Source organism: Balaenoptera physalus, assembly GCF_965194825.1.
Source record: "Balaenoptera physalus genome assembly, chromosome: 20".
NCBI lineage: Eukaryota > Metazoa > Chordata > Mammalia > Artiodactyla > Balaenopteridae > Balaenoptera > Balaenoptera physalus.
The window spans coordinates 39855989-39872560 of NC_138901.1; the positions used below are offsets into that span (position 1 = coordinate 39855989).

The window sequence follows — 16572 nt, forward strand, 5'->3', positions numbered from 1 at the left end:
TTATAAGCAATGATAAAATATATAATACTCTTTCTTATAAATTTCATAGCCAATTGATTCTCACAAAATGCTATTATTGATTTTTATAGACTTCTTTTATTTGTAACCAACCTGTGGTTGCAATTTATGAACAAGCTTAGTCCTGATATGAATGTTGGTTGATATTTTTATTTACTCTGTGAAGTAAGACAAAAGCGAAACACAAAGATTTATTTTGGAACTTCAGTAAGCAACCTCTGATGAATCAGATAATCATTTTCAAATACTGGAATAACACTCCTCAATTTTTTTGTGCTATTCACAGTGTAACTACAGACAAGATACACTTTTAAGTTTAATCTGCACTATTAACATTCTTTTCATCACTTTCTTAACAATCAACAAAATAATAAACCAAGCCTTAATTTGTAGTGTTTTATAATAGCTGTGGTGTAAATTCTCCCATCATGGGCAATTTCAGGTTTCCAATGTGAAGTCACTGAATGTGCAGTTGGGAAAAAATGAGCATAATACACCATTCTAAAGCATTTTCGCCGTATAGATACAATCAGGTAAAAAGAAAAAAAAAACAAAACCTCAAGAGCATACATAATAGTAAAATCATTAGGGAGTGGTGAGTTTTGTGTATTGATTATCTTTTAAAATATAAATTACCTAATTGTAAGTTTATATAATTTAATTTAAATGGTAGATTTGTTTAACAACTGGCTCACAGACTTCCTAAAAATGTAAAAGTCAGGGCTAATCCCAGCACACCATTGGAGTGGAGGTTAAGGTATAGAGTCAATCCACTGAGTTTAACCAGAACATCCAGCTCCTTTCTAAAGTCTGTTTTCATAACTGAGGGATTGATTGGTGAATATAGGAAAAAGGGAGGCAGGAGGCCAGTTCTCTGTGTCAGTTTGCTCTCTAACAAAAGACATCAAGGCAGGTGAGAGAGGCAACAGGAACCGAATGGGGGAGGGCTGTGAAGGGGCAGACGGAAGACAGGAAGGGGAGGTTACTGGGGAAACCTCAGATTCTGGGGATCCCAACCAGTGAACTCTGGGCCTTGGATAGAGGTTTCCAGTGACATTTCTTCACAGATAGTCTTGGCCATGGATTTGATGAGGTTTAACTTCTTTTCCAGGCAACCATAAGTTTTTTGTTGCTTCCTGAGGCTTTCCTAAATATCTTCATTCAGAGTATTTTTGTTTTGTGGTTTTGTTTTTTTTTAATCCTGTAGATATCCCTTGTGTTTAATAATCCCCACTTAGCCTTTATTCATTATTTCAGTAAAGGAAAAGTGATACAATAAAGATGAAATCAGGTATCTTGGGGTATGTCTCCCAAGCCTGTAAGAACAGTTAAGAAATACGCTGTTAATCTGAGGTCTGACAATTTGTTAAATAAGATGCTATCAAGAAACTTTACTCCTAGACCAGTTGTTGATATACGTTCTGTCACCCATTGCCATGGAGGGTGCCCTCTGCGAGTCCAATGCTCTTGGAACTAAAACATTTCTTAGTTTTTACTACCCACATTGGAGCTGGGGGAGGTTCTTCAGCCCTTGGAATCTGAGAGCTGAGCAAGCATAGAGCTGCATACCAAGTGCTGGAGGGTTACAGGGTGAACAAAAGTGGAATGAATGTGTATTTTAAAGACCAATTGTTCCTATTGAAATGTAAGTTTGAAGAGAAGGAGGCCCAGCCCTTGAGACCATTTTTAGTTCTGCTACTTGAATAAGGACATCTTTGTTCCTCAGGTAGCAAAAACTGAAACCGGCAAAGCACTTCTTCACATCAAACCAGCTCTGACTTAATTTTCTTCAGAAAAGGATCTGGGTTAAAATCTAAATATACTAGTTAGTGTTTAAAAGTGCTTTAAAGTAAATGTTTTGAGACACCCATGTCTTAGATTTGGGGTAATTGTTATTATGTTGTATATCACCTATTCTACTATTGCATCACAGTGTATTAGGAAGAATGTGGTCTTTAGAGACTTACGAATCTGGACTTAATGCTTTATTGCATTACTTTGGATAAATCATCTCATCTTTCTAAGCCTCAATTTATTCTTATGTAAAAATGGGAATAAAAGTCCTCTTCCTCAGGAAAAATACCTTGCACGGTAATGAAGATTCACTGAAAAAATGTATGTGAAGGTGTCTAAAAGTAAATGGGCATTATATAAATGGTTAGTTTTGTTTTTCTTTCACTACCAACTCAACCTTGTACATTGGAATCTCAGTAAATGTTACCAGCAAAGAAATTTACTTCCTTTTAATAACTGACATAACCCAACTGTAGCCATCTTCTCTGTTATTGTTACTGAACCAAACTCAGGTCCACTTGCCCAACTCAGAGCAAAGCTGATCAACTGACACCAGGTTGTGGTGAAGGAAAGTACAGTGTTTATTGCAGGGCACCAAACAAGGAGAAAGGGCAGCTAGTGCTCAAAAGCTCCAAACTCCTGGATGGCTTTCAGGCAAGGATTTTTTTTGGCTGCACTGCACAGCATGCGGGAGTTCCCAGAACAGGGATCGAACCCACACCCCCTGCAGTGGAAGCGTGGACTCTTAACCACTGAGCCACCAGGGAAGCCCAGGCAAGGATTTTTAAAGGCAGCATTAGGGGTGAGGGTAATAGGATGCCTGATCAGCTGGTGGACTTTCAACTTTTTGCTTGGTGGTAAGGTAACAGGGTGATGTCTGGGGAATCTTTTTTTTTTTTTTTTAATTATTAGCACCTTTAATTATTATTTATTTATTTATTTATTTGGCTATGTTGGGTCTTCGTTTCTGTGCGAGGGCTTCCTCTAGTTGCAGCAAGCGGGGGCCACTCTTCATCGCGGTGCGCGGGCCTCTCACTATCGCGGCCTCTCTTGTTGCGGAGCACAGGCTCCAGACGTGCAGGCTCAGTAGTTGTGGCTCACAGGCCTAGTTGCTCCGCGGCATGTGGGATCTTCCCAGACCAGGGCTTGAACCCGTGTCCCCTGCATTAGCAGGCAGATTCTCAACCACTGTGCCACCAGGGAAGCCCGATGTCTGGGGAATCTTAATCATCAACATTTATGGTTCTAACCAGTCTGGGGTCTAAGTGCTGGTGGTCAGCATGTAGTCACCATCTTTCACCTTGGGGGTGTGGTCTTAGATTCTGCAGGACAGCACAAAGATATGCATCAGATCATTATATATATCCCTTGAAGAGGAACTAGGAGTCCTGTGACTCTGTTTTATCTCTGAACTATTGTTTAACCTATCATTGTTTCTGCATTCTCTCACTTCTCTAATTAGTAACTGCTTGAGTCTGCTCTTTGGAACTTGAGGAAGGCTTAGGAGACTGAAGTCTTTTTTCTGCAAACAAGAGAAAGGGAACAAAAAGGGCTTTTGTACTGGGAAGACCCTGAAAGGTCCTGCTTGATTTCATTATAAAGAAAGGGAAATTCACTTGGCTTAATGAAGAAAAGCAAGACAAGCAAAACAAAAACAAAATTAGAGAGTAATATAATGCCAAAGCCAAGGTATCTCTAGAGATAGTTTAAATCTGGGTTTAAATTTTCCTCTAGTTCAGGGTGATCTTGGGTGGCTATGAGGTGGCTGCAGCCTGCGATTGGCTTGAAGTGGGACCTCAGTTCCCTGACCAGGGATTGAACCCGGGCCACAACGCTGCCCTGGTGCTTGTCTGCTTTGAAGAGAGAATTTGGCAAAGAGACAAAAAGTAGTGAGGCAAGTAACATGCTTATTAGGAGAGAAGATATGTGCAGAGAAAGCACGGGTAGACTCAGAGAGTGAGAGAGAGAGAGCGGCACACACTTTTGGGGTGGATTATATTACTTATATGGGGGCAGTTCTGGGTTACGTCTGGCCAATCATCTTGCTTTGTCTGACTTTGAGTCCATATTTGGTCTGGCACAGGGCCCTCCCCTGTGTGCATGCACATCTTTTAGCCAAGGTGGATTCCAGCGCAAGGGTCTCTGAGGAGTTAGCAGAACATATTATGGTCTGGTCCCCCTCCCCAAGGGTCCTTTTTGCACATGTGTCGCTTGGGGGTCTCCTTGACCTCAAGAATGAGAAATATGTGGTCTCTTTAGCTTTTTATCCAAACAGGACTCAGCTCCTTCTTGCTCCTGCCATTATCTTCATCTTGAAATATCTGTCTACAGGGGACAGATTCCAGCTGCTCAGCCTGGGCCCATCTATCTCCTGCCTCAAGGGGACTCTGGGTTGCTGGTGGTGACCCATTTCCTAACCAAGGTGGCGGTTACAAGGATGTGTTCACTTTGTGATAATTCATTGAACTGTAGCTAAAATTTGTGTATTTTCTATGTATATGTATTATTCCTCAATAAAAAATGTAAAAACAAATTTTCTCTTCAGAAACCATGCCCAAGTTCAAGCAACGAAGAAGAAAGCTAAAAGCCAAAGCGAAAAGATTTTTCAAAAGAAAAGAAGCCTCTCACTTTCAGTCTAAGCTAGTTACACCTCCCCCTCCGCCACCCTCACCAGAAAGGTAAGGCGTAATATGGAACAGAGAAAATATTAAAAATCTGATCATTTTAGGAACAAGTTACCAGATTTAGCAAATAAAGATACAGAACACCCAGTTAAATTTGAATTTCAGATGAACAATGAATGATTTTTTGTATTGTCCCATGCAACATTTCTAATATACTTATACTAAAAATTATTCACCCTTTATCTGAAATTAAATTTTAACTGAGCATCCTGATTTTATGTGGCAACTATAGCTTAAGAGTTCAAATGAAGTAAAAATCACAAGGAATTGTGTTTGAGGTGCACAGTAACTATTTTCTACTTTCCTAGTCGATTTAATTGTATAAACCTGGTAACTAAGTGATGAAAGAGGGGTATACGACTAGAACTTAAATCTTTATTTTGGTAAAGTTTGATCATTTATTCTCTGGGACTCAGGGCTTAAATGTGTTATTAAAAGAAACTAAAATCTAAGAACTCTAAGGCAGTAGGTTTCACAATAACATATTTATACATTTTTTGTTAAAGCTCTCTTTACAGAAAAAATTTTAAAATAAACAGACCCTCAAAAAGCAGTAACCATGATACCATCCTTGACTCCTCTCTCTCCCGAATGTTGCAAAAGCCTTCTAACTGGTCTTCCTGCTCTGCCCTTGCCGCCTCTGCAGTGTATTTCAACACAGCAGCCAGAGTGAGCCTGTTAAAATCATTTCATATTGCTCCTCTGCTTAAATTCTCCAAGGTCTTCCTCTATCAGAGTAAAAATGAAAATCTTTTGTATGACCAACAAGACCTTTATGGTCTGACTCACATAATCTGTTAATCCTCTTCCTTCAATCTTTCCACCCTAGTCATCTGGCCTCCTTGCTATTCCTCAAACACCTCAGACAAACTCCCACCTCAGGGCCTTTGCACTTACTATTGCTCTTGCCAGGAATGCTCTTCTCCCAAATATTTGCTCTGCTAGTTTCTTCACTTCCTTGACGTTTGTTCTCAAAAGTCACCTTCTCGGTGAGACATTCCCTGGCTACCCTATCTAAATTTTCACCTCCACCCAACGTTTCACATTCCCTCTCTTGCTTTATCTTTTTCTCCTTAGCATTTGTTCACTACCTAACAACCCACATATATTATTCATTTAGTTATTTTTACCTTTCTTCCATGAAACTGTAAATTCTATGAGGGCAGGATTTTTATCTATTTTGTTCATTACTAAATCTCTGATACCTATTTGTTTACTATGTTATTTTATTTATTACTATTTATTTACTCAATAAATATTTGTTGCATAAGTTAATCTGGGAATTCTAGAGGTAAATGAAGAATTTGGCTTTAGATAGTCTCTGTTCCTGAGTCATACTATAAAACTAGCTTGTTATTTAATTAGAGGCTGTTAATTCCAACTTAGGAGTTTTTGCTTTGTTTGGTTTTGTTTTTCCTACAGAGTGGTTATTCCTTCAACAGATACACCCCTTAGCAGAAGCTGGCTAAGACCATCCTGGAACTTCAAATTTCCCAATTTTAAAGATGCAGTAAAGCTTTGGACAAATAGAGTATGGTCTATATACAACTGGTTGCAGAACTGCATGGCCCGGGTATGGGTTTGACATACATGTTTTCAGCATTATGGTTTTTCTACATACTTGGTGTGTGTGTTCATGTGTATGTGTGCTCAGGTCAGCAGACACTCAAGCTAAACTCAGATAAGATAAAATTGTGTGGTCATGTCTGCCCTCAATTTTTTTTTCAATAAAAAAAATTTTTTTTAATTGAAATATAGTTGATTTACAATGTGTTAGTTTCAGGTGTACTGCAAAGTGATTCAGTTACACACACATACACACATATTCTTTTTCTTATTATTTTCCATTATAGATTATTATAAGATATTGAATATAGTTTCCTGTGCTATACAGTAGGTCCTTGATATTGCCTTCACTTCTATAAAACATACATCAAACCACTTTCTTGTCCTTATCATATTGCTCATTGGATTCAGGCTTGATTATTTTTTAATTTCAGAGTTTGGAAGTATTGAAAAACACCATCTTTCCATCCTGTTTCTGCCACCAAGAACTTCATAGTCTAAAACAACGGTTTCACATTTTGGAAAGTGAATTACGCAAGCTCCAGGAAGCATTGAAGGTTAGTATCATCAAATGAAAAACAAATCCAGAATTAGGTAAGGAGGGAAGGGGTTGTCCCCCATTGGAACCCCAGTGTGCTTTTACTAGAAGGAGGAGTGGCTACAGGCTAGTGATAGTTCTGGGCATGTCTGCTCTCAGGTCTAGTGCTTAAACTTCAGAGGCTCTGCTCTGTATTGGAGGCGGGCTGACCCCTGCAGGCTACATTTCCCAAGCTCCATGTCATCTGGCTCCTGGTGTGCTGGACTAATGGGAGACACTGATGAGAGATTAGAGGACAGGAGAGGATGGGATATTTTTCCCCTTTGTTCTCTGTGTTGGGCAATTTCTCCAGCAATGGTTGTTGTTGCCTCCCTAACTCCAGCTCCCACTAGGTAAGTCAACCATGTTTCTAGATTCTCTGGGTTAACCCAGCTCCAGAGATCTGGTTACACTGTCCTTCTCTTTGGCCATGCAGTGTCAGGGTGTTCATGGCTTTATGCTGTTGCTAATCTCTGGGATGCCTCACTGTCCCCTGCGTGTTTCTCAGCTCTTCCATCAGCAGTATAACCAACTCACTATATTACATGTCCCCTCTTCTAAATACTCAGGGTGGTTTCTATTTTCTTGACTGATATAGGCAGGAAAAATCTATAAATATCCACTCTCTCCGAACTCCCCTAAGCAGGACCCCTATTCTCAGTGTCTAAAACCTAAAGAATAAACATTGTGCACATTGGTTTGGAGAGACGCTTCTGGGATTACACCCCTACTCCCAGAATTTGTGCCTCAAGATGAGCTAACCAGAGGAGGAAAGGCAAATCACCTCATGACCTGGACTTCACAACCTGGACCTCAGTTTCTTCATCTATAAAGTGGGAAAGATACCATCTGTAGTGAGCTGAATGATGGTCCCCCAAAAGATATGTCCAAGTCCTAATCCCTGGAACCTGTAAATATTACCTTTTTTGGGAACAGGGTCTTTACAGATATATAATTGAGTTAAGGATTTTGAGATGAGGAGATCATACTTTATTATCTGGGTGGACCCTCAATCCAGTGACAAGTGTCCTTATAAAAGACACGCAGAGTAGAACATACAGAGAAGAGGAGAAGCAATGGGACCACAGAGGCAGAGACTGGAGTCATGGGGCCTCAAACCAAAGGATGCCAGTAGATTCCAGAAGCTGGAAGAGACAAGAAACAGATTCTTCCCTGGCGCCTTGATAGGGAGTGCAGTCCTACTGACACCTTGATTTCAGTCTTCTAACCTCCAGGACTGTGAGAGAATGAATTTTGTTTTAAGTCACAAAGTTTGTGATACTTTGTTACAGCAGCCTGTAGTATGCCCCCTTACTTCATAGGGTCGTTGTATTCATTTGCTAGGGCTGCCATGACAAAGTAGCATAGACTGGGTGACTTATACAACAAAAATTATTTTCTCACAATTTTGGAGGCCAGAAATCTAGGCTCAAGGTGTTGGTAGGGTTGGCTTCTAATGCCTCTCTCCTCGACTTGCCTTCTATGTCCTCAGATTGTCTTTTCTCTGTGCACGTGCATTCCTGGTGTCTCCTGTTTGTTCAAGTTTCGTCTTTATATAAGGACACCAGTCACATTGGATTAGAGCCCACCCTAATGACTCCTTTTAATTTAATCACTTCTTTAAAGGCCGTGTCTCCAAATACAATCACATTCTGAGGTACTGGGGGTTGAGGGTTCAATATATGAGTTGCAATGGGGGAGGACAATTCAGCCCATAACAGTCATGTTCCAGGCCCTTGACCTTTTTTATCAGTTCCTTGGGTATACTATATTCTTGGTTGCATTTCTTGGTTGTTTTTCCCTCTGCCAGGAACTCTTCCCCCAGTTTTTATCTCCCTTCTTCACCTGGTAAGGCTAAATTCATCTTTGAGATCATGGCTAAATATCACTCCCCAGACCTCCGACTATTCATGCTCAGAGCACACTTCATGGCTCTTCTTGAAGTATTATTTTGGTTTGTTTTGAATGTGTTTTGTGTATGTTTAATGTCTTGTCTTCCTCACCGGACTGTCAGCTCGATGAGGTGACAGACAGGGCTCATATTGTACCCACAGTGCCTGGCATATAGCACACACAAAACAAATATATGAATGAATGAATGAGCTTGTGATAAATGAGAAAATATTACGGAGCATATGGTATACTGAGAAAGCATTCAATACATGGTAGGTATGGTTTTGATGACTCTCAGCCATAAGAACCAAATAAATCTGTTCTTCAGTTGCCAACTGTAACGTTTTCTTCCAGGCCGTCTCAGAAAATTCTTCCTGTCCAAGCTGTGGTCAGATGTGTCACATGCGTGGTAAACTTACAAATGTGCCTGCATGTGCTCTAACCACCCCTGGAGACTCCGAGGTTGTACTGCCCGCCTCACTGCCACAGCCAACCAGTCGTCTTTCTCCGCCCCCGCCTCCGCCTCCGCCCCCTCCGCCTCCGCCCCCGCCCCCTCCGCCTCCACCACTGACAGCACCTTTGCTGCTCAGAAAATCTGATCTCACTAAAGCACATCAGGTAAAAAAACAATCTAGTAAAGGTGTGTTTTGGTCAGTGTGTAATGAAGGAGTACAGCCAGGTGTCCTTTTAAGGCTGGTCTAAGGGCTTTGACAGGAAGGGCTGCATTTTGTTCTGTTTCCATATCTTAATTATGTCAATTATTGTTTTTAAAGACACAGTCCTCTGGGAGATCACGAAAGTGGGATTTAGAAATGAAAGTGATTTTTTTTCAAGGATAAATGAATGAAACCCAGCAAGGTGGGGGATTCCTGTTGGATTCTTTACAAAAAGGGAAATCTCTCTGGGAAACCAAATTAAAAACAAAGATAGCTTAGTGAGTGAAGTCAGAATAAAAAGAATTTGTGGATCCTAAAGTATAATGCCATTAGGCTGGAGAACCAGTCTCCATTAGAGTTACTTATCTTCCAAGGGGACCAGAGTATTTGTGAATCACTAAGATAGGCATGGCCCTATTTAAAAATCTGCTGAATTTTCACTACAGATATATTTGGTTTAAAATGGCTGAATTAAATGCAGAGCCTATTGTTATATTTGCCCTAATATATACTCTTTGAGTATACGTCCTTGCTCTATGGGAACTGAGTCATTTTTTAGGTAGTTCAGGCAAAACTTCACTTTGTTTTTTGTTTTTTGTTTTTAACTTGCTCTTTAAAAATTTTTTTTTAATTAATTAATTTATTTTTATTTTTGGCTGTGTTGGGTCTTTGTTGCTGCGCGCGGGCTCTCTCTAGTTGCAGCGAGCAGGGGCTACTCTTCGTGGCGGTGCACGGGCTTCTCATTGCAGTGGCTTCTCTTGTTGAGCAGCACGGGCTCTAGGCACGCGGGCTTCAGTAGTTGTGGCTTGCGGGCTCTAGAGCGCAGGCTCAGTAGTTGTGGCGCACGGGTTTCGTTGCTCCATGGCATGTGAGATCTTCCGGGACCAGGGCTCGAACCCGTGTCCCCTGCATTGGCAGGTGGATTCTTAACCACTGAGCCACCAGGGAAGTCCCCAAAACTTCACTTTGATTTGAGGAACTCCTTCATCTCCTGTCCTATTACAGTGACTCCTAAAGAAGATGCATAGTTTCAAGGAACTAGCCCATCTCTTACTATCAAAGCCTTACATTTTGGTGAATACTTTTCAATAGCCTTAGCATCCATGGATACTGAAAACAGAATTGTTCTTGGTTGAATGGAAAGAATTTGATAGGCTCCTAGGGGAAATAATAGCTAATTTTTAAGTTAATTTTTAAAGAGTCTTTAAAAACTAGATTTGGATTTGCATTTGATGAGATGTCCTGGTTCCAATTTGAATTCTAACCTCTCCATGAATTTTAAGGCTGGACCATTAAAAAAAAATGGACCCATGCATATAACAGTTAAAGATCTCCTGACTGTGAAATTAAAGAAGACACAGAGTTTTGATGAAAGGAGGAAGGTAAGATGTCATTGACCAAACACGTGGTCTTTTGGCTTTTAACCTGGTTGTCCCTTAATGGAAAATAAGCATAAGTCTTAAATATAGAAACCATTCTGAGGTAAGTATTTGATTTTTTTTTTTTTGAGTAATTTTGGATCTCTTCAACAAAATATGTAAATCCCCAAATTATTTAATTAGGCAGTTTTATCTACCAACCATTAGTTTGAAGAGGTAGAGATATACTTTGAAGATTTGGAATAAAAATTTAATAGATATATCTTACACATATTCAGCACTCAAATATTTATTGTTTTAGTATGTTTACATTTTGAATGCTATTTTTAAATGTGTTTTTAATAGTGTCTCATTTTGTGATTAAAGCTTGTACCATCACCAAAGGCACAGAATCCACTAGTTACTGTCTCTGACCTGCAGTGCGTTTCCCTGAAACCGAAGTCCAAAGTGTTATCAACTCGAGTTACAAATGTCTTAATGTAAGGAACTACACAGTACTACACTCTACTGCTACTTAAAATAATGATTTCTTGCTTATTTCTAACTTTAAAAGTTACATATGATCATTGAAAATTGAAATCTACAGAAACGTTTCAAGAAGAAAACAAAAATCATGCAAATAATCCTATCATTGGAGATAGCCACATACTGTTAACATACTGTTGTTTATCATTCTAGTCTTTCTCTGGACATATACTCTATTATTTCCATTTCATGATGCTGTTTATTACAAAATACACCATTGATTTAATAACAGATTTGGGGGGAGATATTATCAGGAATTTTCAAAGCAGCACAATTTCAGAAATAATAAAATAAGAAAACTAGTTTTCTTGGAATTAATGAAATATGATATGTTTATGTTTTGGAATCAGTGAAATATGATATGTTTATGTGTGTACCTGTGTATAATCATATTATACATACAGATATGGATTTTCCCATTAATAGGTCATGAACTTTCCCATATCTCATTAAAAATTAGTTTAAACCATCATTTTGACTTCTTCAATAGATGCAGTTCTTTAATATGTGAATTTCATAGATAAAATCCTGTTTTGAGACATTTAGGTTGTTTGTGATTTTTTTTTTCTGTAACTCTTCAATAAACATCCTTGTCCATCATCTGTATGCATAGCTGAGTTTTGCCCTAAGATGGATTCTTAACATGTGTAATTACTGAGTCAAAAACTATTACTTATTAGAATCACTATATCACTTTATGCTCCTATCAGCATCTACTGCTATTTTAAATGCAATAAATAGTAACAAATGTAACAGACTACTTTCTAGGATGTTGCCTATAGAAATGACTTCTTTGCTTTGGAAAAATTATAAAATCTGGCAAGCTCTAACTTTTGTATCTTTATTTTATCAGTACTCCTGGTAAAAGCCGGTTAGATCTGCGGAAACTACTCAGAAAAGTCGATGTAGAGAGGTAATCCACTCTCCTATCTTTATGCCTTCTAAATTCATTTGAAAATTCGGCATAAAACACAGCTCCTAATATTTTCAATACCTTTGCAGGAGCCCAGGTGGAACCCCACTTACCAATAAAGAAAATATGGAAACAGGAGCTGGGCTGACCCCAGTAATGACCCAGGCCTTGAAGAGAAAGTTTCAGGTAAGCCTTTAGGAAATAAAAGACTTTGGATCCTTTTCTTCAAATGAATTTATTTAGAATCATAATCTAAAGCATCTTTCTTAATAATAATAATTTTAAAGCAGTTCCTTATGCTTTATAAAGCACTTTCATATTTAGACTTCAAGAAATTCTATGAGATAGCTAGGATTATCATCTCCACTTTAGCAATGAATGTCTGGTTTTATTAATTTCATTAGTAAGTATTTATTAAGTACTTCCTATATGCCAGGCACTGTGCTGGAGTACCAGGGGTATAGTGGTAAGCAAAAACAGACACAGATCTGCTGTCTTGGATCTTTCGGTCTAGTGGGGAAAGTAGATATTAATCATATAATCACAATTTGTATAATTTTGCACTGAAGTAACTTCTGTGAAGGAAAGGAACAAGATTCTGTGGGGTAACTTGATCTAGCCTGTATGATCTAGGAAAGATTCCCTTAGGAAGTGATGAGGTAAGACTTGAAAGATGAATAGGCATTAACTGGAGGGGGTACCTGTGGAGTGAGCCCACCTTGGATGTCAGGGAGGAGAGCTCCAGGAAAAAAGAACAGCAGGTGCAAGGGTCTCATGGTGGGAGGGATCACAGTCTGAAGAATTGAAAAGTGGCCGGTGTGGCTGTAACAGAAAGATAGGAATAGAGATGGGGACAGGAGTCAGATCATGCAGAGCTGATAAGAAAAGGTCTTGGCAGCTTTCTTCTTTGTCACCTACATGTATGACCCATACACCAAAATCCAGTGCATCAGCTGGCCCTTGTGTGATTTCTTCCAAACCCTATTTGTCTCATCTCCCTGATCACCTCTATCATCAGATCTGTGAGAAGGAGCCATCCTTCCACCACCCCTGCTAGAGTGCTGGGGCACAGGACTGCTGGCCTCTTTGGCTATGAAGCTTATATTTCCATCTCCTTCTGGGCCAAGAGACACACCACAAACTCCACTGAAGACACTCTTCCCACCCCAGCACTGTCCTCCCTTCCTTCATTCCCTCGTTAAGAATCAGTGCCTTTTGCAAAAGAAATAAAAGCAAAAATAAACAAATGATAACTAATCAAACTTATAAGCTTATACACAGCAAAGGAAACCATAAACAAAATGAAAAGACAGCCTACAGGGACTTCCCTGGCAGTACAGTGGTTAATACTTCACCTACCAATGCAGGGGGTGTGGGTTCGATTCCTGGTCGGGGAGCTAAGATCCCACATGCCTCTAGGCCAAAAAACCAAAACATAAAACAGAAGCAATAATGTAACAAATTCAATAAAGACTTTAAAAATGGTCCACATCAAAAAAATCTTAAAAAAAACAAAAAAGACAGCAGAATACAACCTGAATTTTTAAAAAAAAAAAAAAAAAAAAAAGGCAACGTACAGACTGGGAGAAAATATTTGCAAACAATGTGACTGACAAGGGCTTAATTTCCAAAATATACAGACAGCTCATGCAACTCAATAACAAGAAAAACAAACAACCCAATCCAAAAAAATGGGCAGAAGACCTAAATAGACATTTCTCCAAAGAAGACATACAGATGGGCAACAGGGACATGAAAAGATGCTCCACATTGCTAATTATTGGAGAAATGCACTGGTCAGAATGGCCGTCATCAAAAAGTCTACAAATAATAAATGCTAGAGAGGGTGTGGGTAAAAGGGAACACTCCTACACTGTTGGTGGAAATGTAAATTGGTGTAGCTACTATGGAAAACAGGATGAAGATTACTTAAAAAACTAAAAATAGAGTTACCATATGATCCAGCAATCCCACTACTGGGCATATATCCAGAAAAGACAAAAACTCTAATTTGAAGAGATACATGCACACCAATGTTCATAGCAGGACTATTTATAATAGCCAAGACATGGAAGCAACCTAAATGTCCATCAACAGATGAATGGATAAAGAAGATGTGGTACACACACACAAACACACACACACAATGGAATAGTACTCAGTCATAAGAAAGAATGAAATACTGCCATTTGCAGCAACACAGATGGACCTAGAGATTATCATACTAAGTGAAGTTAGGCAGAGAAAGACAAATATTATATATCACTTATATGGAATCTAAAAAAAATAATACAAATGAACTTATTTACAAAACTGAAATAGACTCACAGACATAGAAAATAAACTTACGGTTACCAAAGGGGTGGGGTGGGGGGAGGGATAAATTGGGAGCATGGGATTAACAGATACACACTGCTATATATAAAATAGATAAACAACAAGGATTTACTGTATAGTGCAGGGAACTATATTCACTATCTTGTAATAACCTATAGTGGAAAAGAATCTGAAGCTGTACACCTGAAACTAACACAACATTGTAAATCAACTACCGTTTAAAAAAGAGAGAATCAGTGCCTTTTGCAGGACAGCTTTGTTTCCCTCTTGCCAATCAACTTGGTCCTCCTGGGCACTATATGTTCTTCTTTGGAGGTGTGACTGGATTCCTCTTTCCTCCTTTTGGAGCATCCAATAGGAGTCCACCCCCAGATCCTTGGTAATACCATAAATTGTGATGGGCAGAGGGCAGAACCCTCACTTCCTTTCTTTGTTTAGCTCTAGGATCCTTTTTGTCCCTGCCCTACCCCATAACTACTATAGTGGGTTGGGTAATGTGGAAACAATTTAAAATATAATGAACAATAAACCCATATATTGAACAATGACATCAAAAATCACACATAAGACCTATGCCATATGTTGTGCTCCTCAAAATCCACTTACTAGAGAGATATCTAGTAAAAACTGTTGTTAGACATGGAATGACTTTGCCCACTCCTTAGACTTCCTTTTTCGTTTAATTCTGAAGCAACTATATTAGTTAGGCTTTGCATTTGGCTACTGGTAACAGAAATCTGACTATAGTGACTTAACCAAATAAGGCCTTATTTTTCTTTTCTGCATATTGCCTTGGGAAATAGGCAGTGCATAACGGGTACAGCAGCTTGACCATGTAATCACCTCTCTTCCATCCTTAATATGTGGCTTTTATCCTTATGGTGTGGAATATCAACACTTCCTGAAGCCTCATGTCCACGTTGTAGGCAGGATAAGAAGGGCAAAGGGCAAAAGGGTGTGCTAGCTAAGCTGCCCTTCATCTCTTTAAACAGGGGATATCCAGGAACTTCTGATAATATCAGGGAAGCTGGGAAAAAGTGGTTTTTAGAAACCGGATGCATTGCTGCGTTGCATAAAATCTGGGTTTTGTTAGTGAGGAAGAAGAAGAGCTGTGCTGGCCACAAGAACATAATTCATATTATACTTGGGACCTTTGTTTTTTTTCATAGCTGGCTCACCCTAGAAGCCCAACTCAAACTCTGCCACTTTCTACAAGCAGCTTTGATGAACAAAACTGATGCCACCTCTGCCTGACTCCATATGGTGATCCATAAAATATACAGATAATATTATCCCAATCCTTTTTTTAATGTAGTATGTATAAATAATTATATTAATATATAATTCATTCGAAGAATTATAATATGTATGGAGCCCGTACATACTGTAGCATAAAGCGAGTATTAGGATATTTTCTAGTTTACATGATCAATAATAGAACAGATGGGAAAATGCAATCCCCAAAGTGATGTTTATCCTGGAATTACCGAATTTAGGTTGGGGAGGTTATTCAAGTTTAACTAGATAACTCTAATTTTTACTCTAGAGGTGCAGTTATGACATTAAGAAAATAACCTGGTGCCCATTCATCTTGGGTAGTCTCAGGCAATTGAAAAGCAAAGTATTTCAGCCTGTAAAGCTCATGCACTCATTAAGTGCTACAAACTTAACCATAAAAAACAGACCCTCTAGATTTTATTTCTGTTCCCTATAAGCAATTAAGAAGTAAAACCATCCCCCATTCAAACCTAACTGTTCCAAAAGAATTTGAAACAAAAACTCCAAGGTGACCTTAAAAATCAGAATATCATGGGACTTCCCTGGTGGTGCAGTGGATGAGACTCCGCTCTCCCAATGCAGGGGGCCCGGGTTCGATCCCTGGTCAGGGAACTAGATCCTGCATACATGCTGCAACTAAGAGTTCACATACCGCAACTAAGGAGCCCACATGCTGTAACTAAGGAGCTGGCGAGCTGCGACTAAGGAGCCCTGGAGCCACAGCTAAGGAGCCTGCCTGCTGCAACTAAGACCCGGCATAACCAAAACAATAAATAAATAAATGTTTTTTTTAAAAAATTAGAATATCATTTCTAGCATCTTAGGTAGGTAGTTATATCTGGCTTACTGAAGTCTGAGATATTCCTCACTTTGATATCTGCTATCCACATTCATGACGCTAAATATAAATTTCATGAAGACCTCAACAGGAACCTTGTGTTTTCCACAGTGC

General features: G+C 39.2%; 1 protein-coding gene and 1 pseudogene across 7 annotated transcripts in view; both read left to right on the forward strand.

Annotated features, from left to right (window-relative positions):
* The window catches only part of LOC309649739 (synaptosomal-associated protein 23 pseudogene), a 424755-nt pseudogene that overhangs the window by 367820 nt on the left and 40363 nt on the right, over positions 1-16572 (forward strand). The gene's annotated exons all lie outside the window — the stretch shown is intronic.
* PRR11 (proline rich 11) overlaps positions 1-16572 on the forward strand; it is a 276060-nt gene that overhangs the window by 9355 nt on the left and 250133 nt on the right. For 3 of the 6 annotated variants that reach the window (XM_082440104.1, XM_082440102.1, XM_082440099.1), the window contains 8 exons: positions 4358-4490; positions 5919-6069; positions 6497-6619; positions 8887-9150; positions 10472-10570; positions 10934-11046; positions 11946-12005; positions 12095-12191. In XM_082440104.1, the coding sequence (XP_082296230.1) occupies positions 4363-4490; positions 5919-6069; positions 6497-6619; positions 8887-9150; positions 10472-10570; positions 10934-11046; positions 11946-12005; positions 12095-12191 (1035 nt within the window). In that variant the 5' untranslated portion in view covers positions 4358-4362. Of the gene's footprint in view, positions 1-3551; positions 3707-4357; positions 4491-5918; positions 6070-6496; positions 6620-8886; positions 9151-10471; positions 10571-10933; positions 11047-11945; positions 12006-12094; positions 12192-15511; positions 15720-16572 lie in introns of those variants that run through there. The other 3 variants (XM_082440100.1, XM_082440101.1, XM_082440103.1) reach the window with 2 other exon arrangements.